Source organism: Zeugodacus cucurbitae, chromosome 2, assembly GCF_028554725.1.
Source record: "Zeugodacus cucurbitae isolate PBARC_wt_2022May chromosome 2, idZeuCucr1.2, whole genome shotgun sequence".
Classification (NCBI taxonomy): Eukaryota; Metazoa; Arthropoda; class Insecta; order Diptera; family Tephritidae; genus Zeugodacus; species Zeugodacus cucurbitae.
The window spans coordinates 27,496,388-27,511,030 of NC_071667.1; the positions used below are offsets into that span (position 1 = coordinate 27,496,388).

The window sequence follows — 14,643 nt, forward strand, 5'->3', positions numbered from 1 at the left end:
CGCTTGGACTTTTTTTATTTCTTATACAATCACATTTCAATGATTCAACATTTGTAGCACATCGAAGCTTATCAGGAGCACAATTAAAGTTAATCAAGGCTTTTGAGGAGTGTTCATACGGCTCCACTGCCTAAAATTAAACAAAAAGAAGATGAACAAAGTACGTAATATTAAAACAATTTAGTATATAAAATGCAAAACCTGGAAAGTCACCTCACACTCCCGAAGTATTGCGAGATAAAGATTTTAGTTATTCACAAGATCCAAGGAATCGAAAACGTCAAAACACACTCGGAAAAAAGTAGTCGTAAAATCTATTTCTATCACATTGATTATTCATCACTTTGAAGGGTTGCAATAGCCGCGATGTACCGTTGGTATTAGATCAACTCTGAAATATTTTTTGCGAAACCATTCGATTATCTTTAGTCTTTAGTTCGGAGCAGGAAAAATAGAAGAACTGATCACTGAATTGAAATTATACAGCATTGTATTTGCCATTTAATTACCTTCTATCACAACGGTATTGCTCCAAATTCCGTCTAAATCGCTGATCTGATCTTGCCTTAGTTACAGGGGTTTTAAGCAGTTATTGCCTAATGGGTTACCTTGCGACGAGGCTAAATATTTTGTACTAATTGAAATAGATTTTATAAATCTTTCATTGCTACAATAAATTTAATTTATTCTATCAACATTTTTTAAATAAAAATATACTCTTTTCAGCCGCTGAAATTGGACGTGCCGTTGAAGAGCTGGTGACAGTCATAACCGAGGAGATGATCGAACAAACACAGTGTCAAGAAAACGATTGCGACACCTTGGGCGATGAGGATGAGGATGGCGAAAGTGTGGCAACGGCGATAAGTGCTAAAACAATCATAAAACCTTTAACGGCAACAACGAAAACCAAAACCAACGTAACAACCACCAATAACACAACTGCAACGATACTAAACTAGGAAGAGCACACGAAAAACTATAAAGAAATGCGACTGTTAAGGAGGAAGAAAATGAGTTGAAAATGAATGTGGGAAATGCATGAATCCTTAACGAGAGGATGTCGGCAGTAGTAGACAGAAGCAGCAGTAGAAGTGGAACCAGAAAATTTGTTAATGGATATGCAGCTAACGGTATCTAACATTATTAGAGCGTGGAGGCTGTCGAATCCTTTTGCGTAATATATACATACATATACACTTACATATATGCGTAATATTGATATATCATTGCAATGCAGCTAACTTATTGTTAAGTATAAAGAAATTAAGAGGAAATATGAGAAAACACAATTGTTTAAATAAATAAATATAATTAAATTTAGCTACAAATACATATAAATATATACTTACATATGCTTAATATGGTATACATACATATAAACTTAGCGAAAAAAAAACAAAAACAACAAATCACATATTAAATGCATACAATAAATACATACAAATTATATGCTATGAAATCGAAGAAATTGGCGAAAAAACGAAAAAATTGAATTGACTTTGAATCAACTTGTTAATTAATTCAACTGTTGTTTGCAACTGATTAGTTAAGATGAAAGCTTACGAAAAGCTTAACACAATAACGGTAATTTTTTGCTGAAAGCTTTTCAAATGGTAATGAGTTGCAGAGCAAAAGTGCTAAAGCAGGCGAAAGTGTTAGACTCGATGGAAAATTACTCAACTCTTTGTAAAAATGTGAATCAATCAAGTGGCAACAACAACATGCGCAAATGTTCAAAGAAAGCTTTCACAAATATTGAAATTTCCGTGTAAAAGAAATCATGTATATTCTAAACTTAATTTTTATTTAAAACGAATTGTTATAGTATATATTAAAAGTTTTGCTTATTTTGTTTCATATTTTGCAATAAGCATACTACAACAAAATCATTGATTGCATGAATGCCAATAAATACAAAATAAATTTAGTGAAATACTTAGTAGCTTATATGTAAACATATCACGATAAAAACGAAATAGTCTACCCAAATAGCTTCGGCAATATTAGCCACTCAAATATTTTTTTCTAATAAAATAATAAAACTAACAGAATACACAAACAAAAATAAAAAATTGTAAAAGAAAAATACTAAAAATGCATATAAAATTAAAAAAAGTAAATTTATATAACTGTTAAGTAACTGGTCTTTGTAATGCTTTGTAATTTTATATACATATGTATAAATATAAATTTTTATAGCGAGCAACTTGTAAAATTAAATGAAAAACTTTCCCATGCAGCAGTTAAAGGAAATGCAATGCAATTGTTGCTTTGATTTTCATATTTTTTAACGGTACCCATATTTATTAATTTGAGTTAAGTTAATAAGTTAAAAAAAAAAGAAAAAACAACAACATTCACACAAGTACAATTAAAACAAAATTTTTAAAAAAATTTCAGTTAAATTTAAATTAAAATGTAATTAAAATTCATTACTGTAAAAATTAAAACTTGTTTCTGTAAAATTTTGAAAATATTTCTTAAAATACTTGAAATTGTGTTTACTTTAAGTTTTATTTTTATCTTGTATGCAAAGCAATTTAAGTGTAATTTACATAATAAAACCCCGTTTAGTTAGTTTTTAAGTTTTATTTTTTGCTTTGTTTCTTTTAAAATTTTCAAATAAATATTGCGTGTTTTCATAAAATGATTTTACGAACTAAAAAGTGTTTTCTTTATTTATGCCGTTTTTTATTTATATTTAATTACAATTACATATTTACCCGGAGCTTTTCTCTTGCAAACTTTTGATGTGACACAAAAAAAATTAATATTTTGAGTTATACCACAGCATCTGAAGTTATAAGACAAATGAGCTTAAAGCTTTGAAAAGCTTGTTGCTTCAATACTTATATTTTCTTTCCAAAAAGTTTAAAAGAAATATTTTATAAGTTTTTCCGTGTTCTTTTATATTTAAGTGATCTCTGAAATCTAAATAATAAAGATTTTCGATATTTGGATGACAGCAAAGTTCCGATTTGAATGCTATTCCATTGTTTGAATATGAACATTAAAATCTTCAACCATTTCTCTTATAACAGTTCACCATCACGAGACACTCCAGCTAATACGTTTTCAGTTTTATTTATTAAAAATAAAAAAATGAAAAAAAATATTAACGGAAAACAGACTGTATAAACTTGTATTGACAAAAACCAACATAAATATACCACCTTTTCTACTCATAAATGTGGTTTTGATAAGCGAAATTACATAACCAACTATATATTGTATAACTTTGAATAATATTAAACGCGTATAATGAATCAAACTACAATTAGTGTTGACATAAATATTTTACAAACCAATCTAAAGAAGTCAATAATTCATTCAATTAACGTCCACAATCCGAACCTAATCAGTAAACCCTATCGTACTTCTTAGATTATTTCCGAAATATGCGAATCAATATACTACAATCTACATCTATTAAGCCTAGAATATACTAATAACTTCAATCTCAGTAAAAAATGAACCTCCAAAACTGCTTTAAGAATATCAATTCCATGTCTATATATTTTGAAAAATAAAATATAAAATAAAAATATTTTTAGAATAAAAAAACAAACGGAACGAAACAATCTTCTGAAAATAAACCAATAAAAAATAAACAAAATGTTTCAAAATTTTAGTAACTGATACAAATTTGGAATACAATTGAAGAAATATAGATATACATACATATAAAACTATATTAATATAGATCGAAAGGAAAACTTAAAATATGTATTTCTTATAAGTTAATGAAAGCTTACATGGTACTACTATAAAAGTCCAAAAGCTACAAGCATCTATTATAAACTGGGTGTAAATTCAAATATGTAGAAAATGCATGAAAGCTCTTTACATAGTGAAAGCTTCGCGCGAAAAAAGCATAACTTAAAACTAACAGTGCGCTGGTTTACGACGCAATAAGTTAAAGATGATATAATAACAACTTTTAGCGCTTGGTAATCCAATTATACATTATTTTTCAATTAAGTTTTTCAAGCTTTATAGTTTAGAGCTTGTACGAGTACACTTGAAAGCTGAAAATTCGCAAATGTAATACAAAATTATAATTTTTAGGACAGTTTTCTAATTTCTAACGGTACTTACAATATGACCATATTTTCATTTAATAAAAATTATTGCTTTAAATTACAACTAAATGAATTTATGCAATTGACTTGGCTCTGATGAGCGTAATAAAAGTGCGTGGAGTCCAATCTTTTGAAAGTATTACTAGTAATATTTTATTACACTCACTGCCAATATGAACGAACAGAAACCGCTTTATGCTTTTCAAAGCAATCATAGCACCATAAGCGAAAGCTTGCACAACTCACCTCCTGACTGCTATTTAAACACATACACAATTCTCTAAGACACTAAAAATTAATATCAAATAATATTTTGCTTCTGCTTCCCTTTCTTGCATTTGGATCAACATATTTTTCATTCAAATTATATGAAATGAAAGCTCTTTAAACTTTCGGACTGATCAATTTAATTTTTACGTAATAATATTTTCTGTTATTTGAAACAATTCTTTAAATTTTAAAGTTACACTGTTATGAAAGCTCACTAAAGCTTCATGTAAGCTTGTATTGAGAAGATCGCTCGACTCTATAAACTAAATGAATGTGTGTTTAAAATATACGTAAATATATATGAATAATATGCAAAGATATCTGACAATATATTACAGTATTACAGATATTTGTGTGTTTAAATGTGAAAACAAGCGTATCGAAAAATTGTATTGAACAACAACAAAAGAAAATTCATTGTAAGATCAAATGCGATAATGTCATTCTATAGTCGTTTTTCTTAATTTTGTAACGAATTTAAAAACATATCCAATAACATACTAGTACACTTCCTATAATTCATATACTTATACATATACATACAAAATATTCATATCATATAATAAATCTATAAAATAGTTAAACGCTAATTACATTCAAACATATGCACATGCACATATATAGCAAGTAACTTAAATAATTGTTTGAATAAACGAATTTAGGAAAATTATCAAAAACAGAAACAGAAAAGTTTACAATTAATAATGCGAAAACAGAAATACATACATACATATATTCGAATAAAAGATTTAGAATTCACATATCCTGAAATATAAACAGTGCTGCAAGCCACAATTAGATTTTAAAATTAATAAAAAATAAATGTACGTTTCTACAAATTCATTTGCTCGATCTAGCCGGTGTAGCTCATGTAGCCGGTGTTTGACGATTCTCCCAAAATTGATTAGTGGTGAATCGAACAAGCAAATGGTAGGAACAATACGAGCGGAAGAGTAGGAAGAGTAGTGACTATTGAAAATCAACTGGTGTGTAATTGTATCAAGTTTAGTTAGGCAATATGATTACTTTCCATTCACATAGTTTAGACTTGAACAGAAACAGTTGAATTCATAGCTTATTGTGGTAAATTTTACCATCAGCACAATACTACAAACTTCCAAAGTAATTTGAATACATATTCGAGTTCGATAATAAATTAGTTTATATGACTAAGCAGTTTCTTTCCTCTTTCTTTCTTTTTTTGCTTAACAATTTCTCACGGGATTAGTATTTTCTTGTGATACTTCCTATACGCGTTCGTACATCGTTCTCTCATGTTTTGAACACTGGCATAGTTGAATAACCTCAGCCGATGCTAGACCACAAACATACATGTAAATATACATGTTAATTGTTCTCAAAAAGTTGTTCAAAGTGCTGCTGAGCAAATAGATTTTAGTAGATTACAAATTGAAGTTCCTTCGGGACCTAGTGATGATATTCGCTCTGCAAATATTCATAGAAACAATTTGGGCGCCCCTTAAGCGCAAAGCACTGTGGTTAAGAGAGTTCTCTTCGATTAAGATTTCTACCTGCCAACATTTTTCTAAGCAAGTGACCCGATATTCTAAGAAAACTATTTAAATTTCTATTCATCATTAAGTAAGCTCCTAGTTCGAAACACACATATTATTTCCCCAACTAAACTCATTAAAACAACTGTAAATGTAATTAAATGGAGTTATACTTAAATATTGTAAATCAAATATGCGGAACAGTGGTCATCGCAATAAAAATCAGATAAAACATAAAAAAACACTATAATTATAATTATAATATGCTGACGTCATAATATACTGCCTAACTAAACGAAATTCTGACTAACTTCTGACAAAACAGAAAAAACAAAAAAAAATATTTGTCGTTTGATTAAACAAAAATAGATAAAACATATTTTATTGAACTACCTAATAAGAAAATACAAAGCAAACAGAGCAAAAACGTGTATCTCGGACACAACAGCGAAAGCTCACAAAGTTCATAGAACTTACAAAAATCTGAACAACTTTAAACTTAACGGACAATTATAAAGCAAAGTTCTGTAAGTATAAAGTTTGGTGATTTTTCGAGCACCTATAAATTAAATATTAGCAGGCTCATCAAGGAATATATACTTAATATCTACTACATACGATAAGTTCCATTTTTCGTCTTTTTACTGCCAGCAACCGCGTTGAAACTGTTAAACCCGCTTAACAGTTAAAACCACTATAACCCCTCAAAATACATACATATGTTCGACTAAGTTTTAAATACAGCATTCAAAACGTGCAACTATTTAGCAAATGAAAGCTCTTTCCTCTATTTTCTTTCGTATTAAGCTCGACGATATTCTCATTCAAATTCGTGAAAGCTTGCAATTTGTCATGAATAATAAAACGACTATTCATCTAATGTCTCTTAGACCCAAGAATGCTAACAATTTTTATATCATATCTGATTATGTACACATATACATACATATTTCTATTATATAACTAGTTATATACATTTATAAATATTACGTAATAAATTTATATATGTAATATATAAAAATACGTCTGACAACATAACTGTATTATCAGATGTTTGCATAAATAATCGTATATTTAATACAACAATTAGAAAGGAAAATTCCTTGTAAGATCAAAACGAATAAATTCATGAAACATTTATTTGTTTTTATTTTGTATCCAATATCCTAAAAGTACATTTCCTATAGTTCATATACATATACATATATAAAAAGTAATCATATCATTAATGCATATTTACTCATAGCTAATGCTAATTGTATGTATAACTGGCAAATAAACAAATTGATTAAATAAAATAAACGAATTTAGGAAAATTATGAAACGCTTTTAATTGAAAACTCAGCTTTAAGAAATAGAAAAGAACAAAGAAAAAAAATTTCTTGATATTCAATTCACCAAATCAAGTGATTAGTATTTCTTATTTTATTCCATTAATTTTATCAACTTATTTCAATTAGAAATAGATGTCAACTTTTTTCCAAAACATACTTAAAACTTGTTTCTTTCTTTCTTTCCCGATATAATACTTTCAGTGGCAAATTTTTATAAACATCCAAAATTGAATACCCATATTGTGATGTGATTGGCGTTGCAACCGTTTAGCCGGTTATAGCCGAATCGACGATAGTGCGCCACCTCTCTCTCTCCTTCGCAGTTCGGCGCCAGTTGGAGATCCCAAGTTTAACCAGGTCGCTCTCCACCTGGTCCCTCCAACGGAGTGAAGGCCTTCCCCTTCCTCGGCTTCCTCCGGCGGGTACTGCATCGAACACTTTCAGTGCTGGAGTGTTTTCGTCCATTCGGACAACATGACCTAGCCAGCGTAGTCGCTGTCTTTTTATTCGCTGAACTATGTCAATGTCGTCGTATAACTCGTACAGCTCATCGTTCCATCGTCTGCGGTATTCGCCGTTGCCAATGTTCTGAGGACCATAAATCTTGCGCAAAATTTTCCTCTCGAAAACTCCTAGTGTCGTCTCATCTGATGTTGACATCGTCCAAGCTTCTGCACCGTAGAGCAGGACGGGAATGATAAGCGACTTGTAGAGCTTGATTTTGGTTCGTCGAGAGAGGACTTTACTGTTAAATTGCCTACTCAGTCCAAAGTAGCACCTGTTGGCAAGAGTTATTCTGCGCTGGATTTCGGGGCTGACATTGTTCGTGTTGTTGATGCTGGTTCCTAGGTATACGAAATTATATACGACCTCGAAGTTATGACTGTCAACAGTGACGTGGGAGCCAAGACGCGAATGCGCCGACTGTTTGTTTGATGACAGGAGATATTTCGTCTTGTCCTCATTCACCTCCAGACCCATTCGCTTCGCCTCCTTATCAATGCGGGAAAAAGCAGAACAAACGGCGCGGTTGTTGCTTCCGATGATATCAATATCATCGGCGTACGCCAGGAGCTGTACACTCTTGTAGAAGATTGTACCTTCTCGGTTTAGCTCTGCAGCTCTTATAATTTTTTCCAGCATCAGGTTAAAGAAGTCGCACGATAGTGAGTCACCTTGTCTGAAACCTCGTTTGGTATCGAACGGCTCGGAGAGGTCCTTCCCAATCATGACGGAGCTTTTGGTGTTGCTCAGCGTCAATTTACACAGCCGTATTAGTTTTGCGGGGATACCAAATTCAGACATCGCGGCGTAAAGGCAGCTCCTTTTCGTGCTATCGAAAGCAGCTTTAAAATCGACAAAAAGGTGGTATGTGTCGATACTCTTTTCACGGGTCTTCTCCAAAATTTGGCGCATGGTGAATATCTGGTCAGTTGTCGATTTTCCAGGTCTAAAGCCACACTGATAAGGTCCAATCAGTTTGTTGACGGTGGGCTTTAGTCTTTCACACAGTACGCTCGATAGAACCTTGTATGCGATATTTAGGAGGCTGATCCCACGGTAATTGGCGCAGATTGTGGGATCTCCCTTTTTATGGATTGGGCAGAGCACACTGAGATTCCAATCGTCAGGCATGCTTTCTTCCGACCATATTCTGCAAAGAAGCTGATGCATGCACCTTATCAGTTCTTCGCCGCCGTATTTGAATAGTTCTGCCGGTAATCTATCGGCCCCCGCTGCTTTGTTGTTCTTCAAGCGGGTAATTGCTATTCGAATTTCTTCATGGTCGGGTAATGGAACATCTGTTCCATCGTCATCGATTGGGGGATCGCTATCGCTCTCGGTATCTATCCCATCCCGCACGTGTTGTGGTCGTTTGCAACGTTGCGAGGTAGGCAGTCTGTTTTCTCTCCGCTGCGAGACGGCACTCCTCATCGTACCAGCTTGTTTTTTGTCGTTGCCGAAAACCAATTGTTTCGGCTGCAGCGGTACGCAGTGAGTTTGAGATGCCGTTCCACAGTTCCCTTATACCGAGATGCTGATGAGTGCTCTCAGAGAGCAGGAGTGCAAGTCGAGTAGAGTATTTCGTGGCTGTCTGTTGCGATTGCAGCTTTTCGACGTCGAACCCTCCTTGTGTTTGTTGACGGGCGTTCTTTGCTGCACAGAGGCGGGTGCGTATCTTTGCTGCGACCAGATAGTGGTCCGAGTCTATATTTGGTCCTCGGAGCGTACGCACGTCTAAAACACAGGAGACATGTCTTCCGTCTATCACAACGTGATCGATTTGGTTCCGCGTGTTTCGATCAGGAGACAGCCAAGTAGCTTGATGTATTTTCTTATGCTGGAATCTGGTACTACAGACGACCATATTTCGGGCCCCAGCGAAGTCGATCAGCCTCAGGCCGTTTGGCGATGTTTCGTCATGGAGGCTGAATTTTCCGACTGTTGTGCCAAAGACACCTTCTTTACCCACCCTGGCGTTAAAATCGCCAAGCACGACTTTTACATCGTGGCGGGGGCAGCGCTCATAGGTGCGTTCTAGGCACTCATAGAAAGCATCTTTGGTCACATCGTCCTTCTCTTCCGTTGGGGCGTGGGCGCAAATATGTTGAAGAACCTCGCTTTGATGCGGATTGTGGCTAGACGTTCATCCACCGGGGTGAATGCCAGGACTCTGCGACGGAGTCTCTCTCCCACCACAAATCCAACACCAAATTTGCGCTCCTTTATATGGGCGCTGTAGTAGATGTCACAAGGACCCACCTTCTTCCGTCCTTGTCCCGTCCATCGCACTTCTTGGATGGCGGTGATGTCAGCCTGGAGTCGTATGAGGACATCAACCAGCTGGGCAGAGGCACCTTCCCAATTAAGGGTCCGGACATTCCAGGTGCATGCCCTTATATCATTGTCCTTAAAACGTTTGCAGGGGTCGTCATCAAAAAGGGGGTGTCTCATCCGAGGCTTTCGTAGATTTTTCATTGGGGGGTGTTTTTATGTGGTGGGTCCCAAGCCCTACGCACAACCGCATAAGCGGGCTTCGCCTTCTCACTTTAGCTCGCCTTCAAACGGATGTCTGTTGGCTACCCAGAGGATACTTGGTCTAAAACCGGAAGTCGTGAGCTGCTTGAACCATGTGGAGAAGAATCGTTTCTGGCCACTCCCAAGTGAATGACAATCAAAAACTTTCCTCACTTGTGTGAACTTCTACACATGATCCCATCCTCCAATTATAGTGGTTTTTTATTGAATATATTATATTTCCAAGATAAATCACATTTTGATCGAACTTTGATATGAAATCTACTATCTAGAAGTTCGAAAATAATTATTGCGAAAAAACTAACATTTTCGGTATAAAATCAGATCTATTCATATAAGTATAGGGTCCACATATTCAATATCAGGGAGCTTGCAAAGTTACAACCCTCTTTCAACCAGTTTTAGATTAACCGAGAATCCCCATTATAGTGCTACAGCGGTAGAAGGAAATGTTTCATTGAAGTTCTATTGAAATAGCTTATGCTGATATGGTGAATTATTTATATAAAATGTATGTATAAAAAATAGTAATAGAATCCCCCTTATCCCTGAAAATGTTTCTTAGCACTTAGCACATAAAAAACAAGTTATTTGTTTTGGACATGAAATTTGAGAAAATCTAATATGATCTAGTTTGCTAGACAACTTGACAATGAGTTGATCACCTGCCAACCAACAAAAAGAAAGCTACCAAATTCTATATCCTATATGTATATGTATATATGTACATATATATTTATTCGCGTGTATTTAGATTCCATTGATTTTTGTGAAATCCCATTTTTTACGATAAGCCGAACTCTCTCTCTTTCTCCTCTCTCTCTCTCTCTCTCTCTCTCTCTCTCTTTCTCTCTCTCTCTCTCTCTCTCTCTAAATACTTTGCAACATAGTCGAAGACTTATTATATTATCTATCTTGAAAATTCCTCAGCATCTATGTGCCCAAATTTTGAAGCTTTGCCAAGACAGCAGACAGTTGTTAAATAGCTTCCATTATGAAAGTACTAGTGAATTATTTGGCGCACTTGATCTTCCTCATCTTCACGTTAGTGATAACAGTGCAAACAAAAATGATATTAAAAGCTGGTAAAATTAATATGTTCTAAAAAAGAAGGCAAATTTCATAGTTTTTTCATTAAATTTATCAGAGGGTGAGCCATGCGAATGTAAGTATGAGAACTGCACTTGTAAAACATTCAGTAATTGCGAGGTGCTGAGCCAAGAGGATGATGTATTACATTGTGATAGAATAAAGGGTATCGTTTGCTGTCCCGAAGAGCCTAAATACAACACAACCTATATCCCACCTGTATTGGTGTCAGAATTGGGTGAGAAGTAAAATTCTTCAGGATCGGAATTCAGTGTACATTTATTTATCGATCGCATTTATTTTTGTAAATTTTCAGCCTGTGAAAGATACACGAAAATGACATCTAAAGAATGTCCCCAAAAATTTATAACGGGCGGAGAAAGAGCTAAATTGAAGGAATTTCCTCCAGCTGCTTTGCTAGGCAACTTCAACCCTACAACTAACGATACTACATGGTTCTGTGGCGGTACGCTGATAAGTGAACGCTTCGTTTTGACTGCGAGTCACTGTGGGAATGGGTAGATGAATAAAATATTACAAAAATATTATGATTCCTAAATTTTGCTGTAATGAAATCAGTGTCCATAGAAGTAAGCCAGTCTGTGATTAGTTTTGCAAGTAGGCACATATTCGAAATGTCATAGCTTAAGTTATCGATAGATTTGAATTGAATTGTATCATTCTATTATTGCATCTCTGGCAACTGTCGGTATTCTGATAATGTTCAAGGTTAACGTCGTGTAGTCCGTAACTTTTTGGATGGCATTAAGAGCTCATATTGGGATCGTATATTTCAAAAGCAAGAACTATTCAGAAGGTATATCTCGTAAATATACCATATTCATCGTTGAATCATATTGTTTTGCTGTTCCGTTTAAGTGTTCAATAAAATTACAGTGGAGGTTGTCAGATAAACGAAGCAAAATCGATAAGTTATTTGAGGAATCAGAAATCGAGAGGATTGAATTAGCATAAATTTAAAATCATACAAAAATCTCAATATATTTATTAGCTAATTATTAACTGTAAGCTGTTTACAGTGATTCCATAAATGTCGTGCGACTTGGCGATGTGGACTTCAGCACTACGAAAGATGATGTGGGAGTACAGCAGTTCTCAGTAAGCAGAGCGATACCGCACATGAGATACAACCGTACAAAGTACTACGACATAATGTTGTTGGAATTGAATGGCACAGTCACTTTCACCGACTATGTTCAACCCGCTTGTATACTCACACCAAATTTTATGGCATACAACCAAGACCAATATTGGGCCGTTGGCTGGGGTTACACTGGCGAATTGGCGGAAATGTCTCCACAGTTGCGTCGCGTCCTATTAGAAAAAATGGACAATGATAATTGTACCCAGATTTCAAATATAATCCATGATTTGCAACGCGGTCTTCGTGATCGTATACAATTTTGTTTGCACGGAAACTCCACGGATACGTGCAAAGGTGACTCCGGTGGACCTATACTTATAAAATTTCCCCATAATCTGGAATACAGATGTTTGTATATGGTCGCCGGTGTAGTATCGTTTGGCCAAGAGGTATGTGGTGAACAGGATATACCAAGCATAAATACAAATGTTACAGCTTTTGTGGATTTCATCGAATCTCATGTGTGGCCAAATGAAACAAAAGAAGAAAGGATGGGCTAAGTTCGGGTGTAACCGAACATTACGTACTCTCCTCAAGGTGCTTAACTTATATATTGCAAAGTGAACGAATCAGTTTGACTTCAAACTTGAGGTCTAAAGGAAGTAGACGTGGTAATGAATCTATTTCGAAACCGGCTTAAGTTATCAGTAGATTTGAATTGAATTGTATCATCGAATTTCATGTATGGCCAAATAAAAATTTATAAAAAAACCAATGTAAAATATGTAGAACAAGATCAATAAAATTACACCAATGTTGTTTATCTATATTATAAAAATGAATCGCTTAATATATTGCTAAGCGCATAACTCGAGAACAGCTGAATCGATTTCGCTAATTCTTTTTTTAGAATATTCCTTGAAGTACAAGGATGGTTCTTACGGAGAGAAAAACTTTTATAATCTCCCATACAAAGCATTTCTGATATATAGTTATAACAAGTAAGGAAGTGCTAAGTTCGGGTGTAACCGAACATTTTATACTCTCGCAATTTATTTATTTAACTTTATTTATATTATATAATACACAATTTGACCCACATATTCGTCATATACATATATTGTATAAAGTCCATTGAAAGTTGGAAACCATAATACTAGGTTAGAAGCACCGAGGCCCTCGTGTTCGATATATGGGGCCTTGAAAACCTATGGTCCGATTTTGACGATTTTTAGAATGGGGCTGCCACACTATAAACGTAGTATTTGTGCAAAGTTCTGCACCGATATCTTCACTAGTGCTTACTTTATATATTGTAAAGTAAACGATTCAGATCGTCTTCAAATTTCTGGTATATGGGAAGTAGGCGTGGTTGTGAAGCGATTTGGCCTATTTTCATTGAAATCGGTCGAGTAGTTCCTGAGATATGGTTTTTGACAAATAAGTGGGCGACGCCACGCCCATTTTCCATTTTGTAAAAAAATCTGAATGCAGCTTCAGAAATTTAGTGTGTCTGACGTTTTTCATTAGTAGGTTAGCCCACTTTTAGTAATTTTCAACCTAACCTTTGTATGAGAGGTGGGCGTGGTTATTATCCGATTTCAACTATTTTCATGGTGTGTGGTGGGGTACATAAGGTGGTGGGGTAAACCCTAATATTACGTAAGAGAATCGTTGATATAGCATCATTGGTTGGCAAGATATATACAAATAACCGATTTAGGGGCGGGGCCACGTCCACGTTCACAAAAAAATTACATCCAAATATGCCCCTTCCTAGTGCGATCCTTTATTCCAAATTTTTCTGTTATAACTTTATTTATAACACTTTATATGCCATTTTGTGGGGGTGGGAGTGGACCGATTTTGCTCATTTTCGAAAGCAACCCTCTCACGGTCCCAAGGAACATATGTTCCAAGTTTCATTAAGATGTCTTAAGTTTTACTCAAGTTATCGCTTGCACGGACGGACGGACGGACAGACATCCGGATTTCAACTCCCCCCGTCATCCTGATCATTTATATATAAGTATATAACCTCATATCTAACTCTTTTATTTCTTGGTGACACAAACAACCGTTATGTGAACAAAACTATAATACTCTATAATACTCTGTGTTGCGAGAGTATAAAAAATAAATTGATGTTCGTTAGTTTCGCAAAAACTCGAGAACGGCCAAATTGATCTGGCTAATCGTAGTCTTGA

General features: G+C 34.7%; 2 protein-coding genes across 12 annotated transcripts in view; both read left to right on the plus strand.

Annotated features, from left to right (window-relative positions):
- LOC105213669 (dystrophin, isoforms A/C/F/G/H) overlaps positions 1-6,529 on the plus strand; it is a 397,492-nt gene extending 390,963 nt beyond the window's left edge. For 7 of the 11 annotated variants that reach the window (XM_054232196.1, XM_054232193.1, XM_054232202.1 and 4 more), the window contains one exon: positions 727-6,529. In XM_054232196.1, coding sequence (XP_054088171.1) covers positions 727-962 — 236 coding nt within the window. In that variant the 3' untranslated portion in view covers positions 963-6,529. The remainder of the gene's footprint in view (positions 1-726) is intronic. The other 4 variants (XR_003752425.2, XR_003752426.2, XM_011186655.3 and 1 more) reach the window with 2 other exon arrangements.
- A 4,642-nt stretch (positions 6,530-11,171) lies between these two features.
- On the plus strand, positions 11,172-13,266 carry LOC105213670 (venom protease). Its single transcript, XM_011186656.3, has 4 exons — positions 11,172-11,327; positions 11,390-11,569; positions 11,648-11,849; positions 12,372-13,266. The coding sequence occupies exons 1-4, from the start codon at positions 11,237-11,239 to the stop codon at positions 12,994-12,996; spliced, it is 1,098 nt and encodes a 365-aa protein (XP_011184958.1). The 5' UTR covers positions 11,172-11,236; the 3' UTR covers positions 12,997-13,266.
- Positions 13,267-14,643: the final 1,377 nt, after the last annotated feature.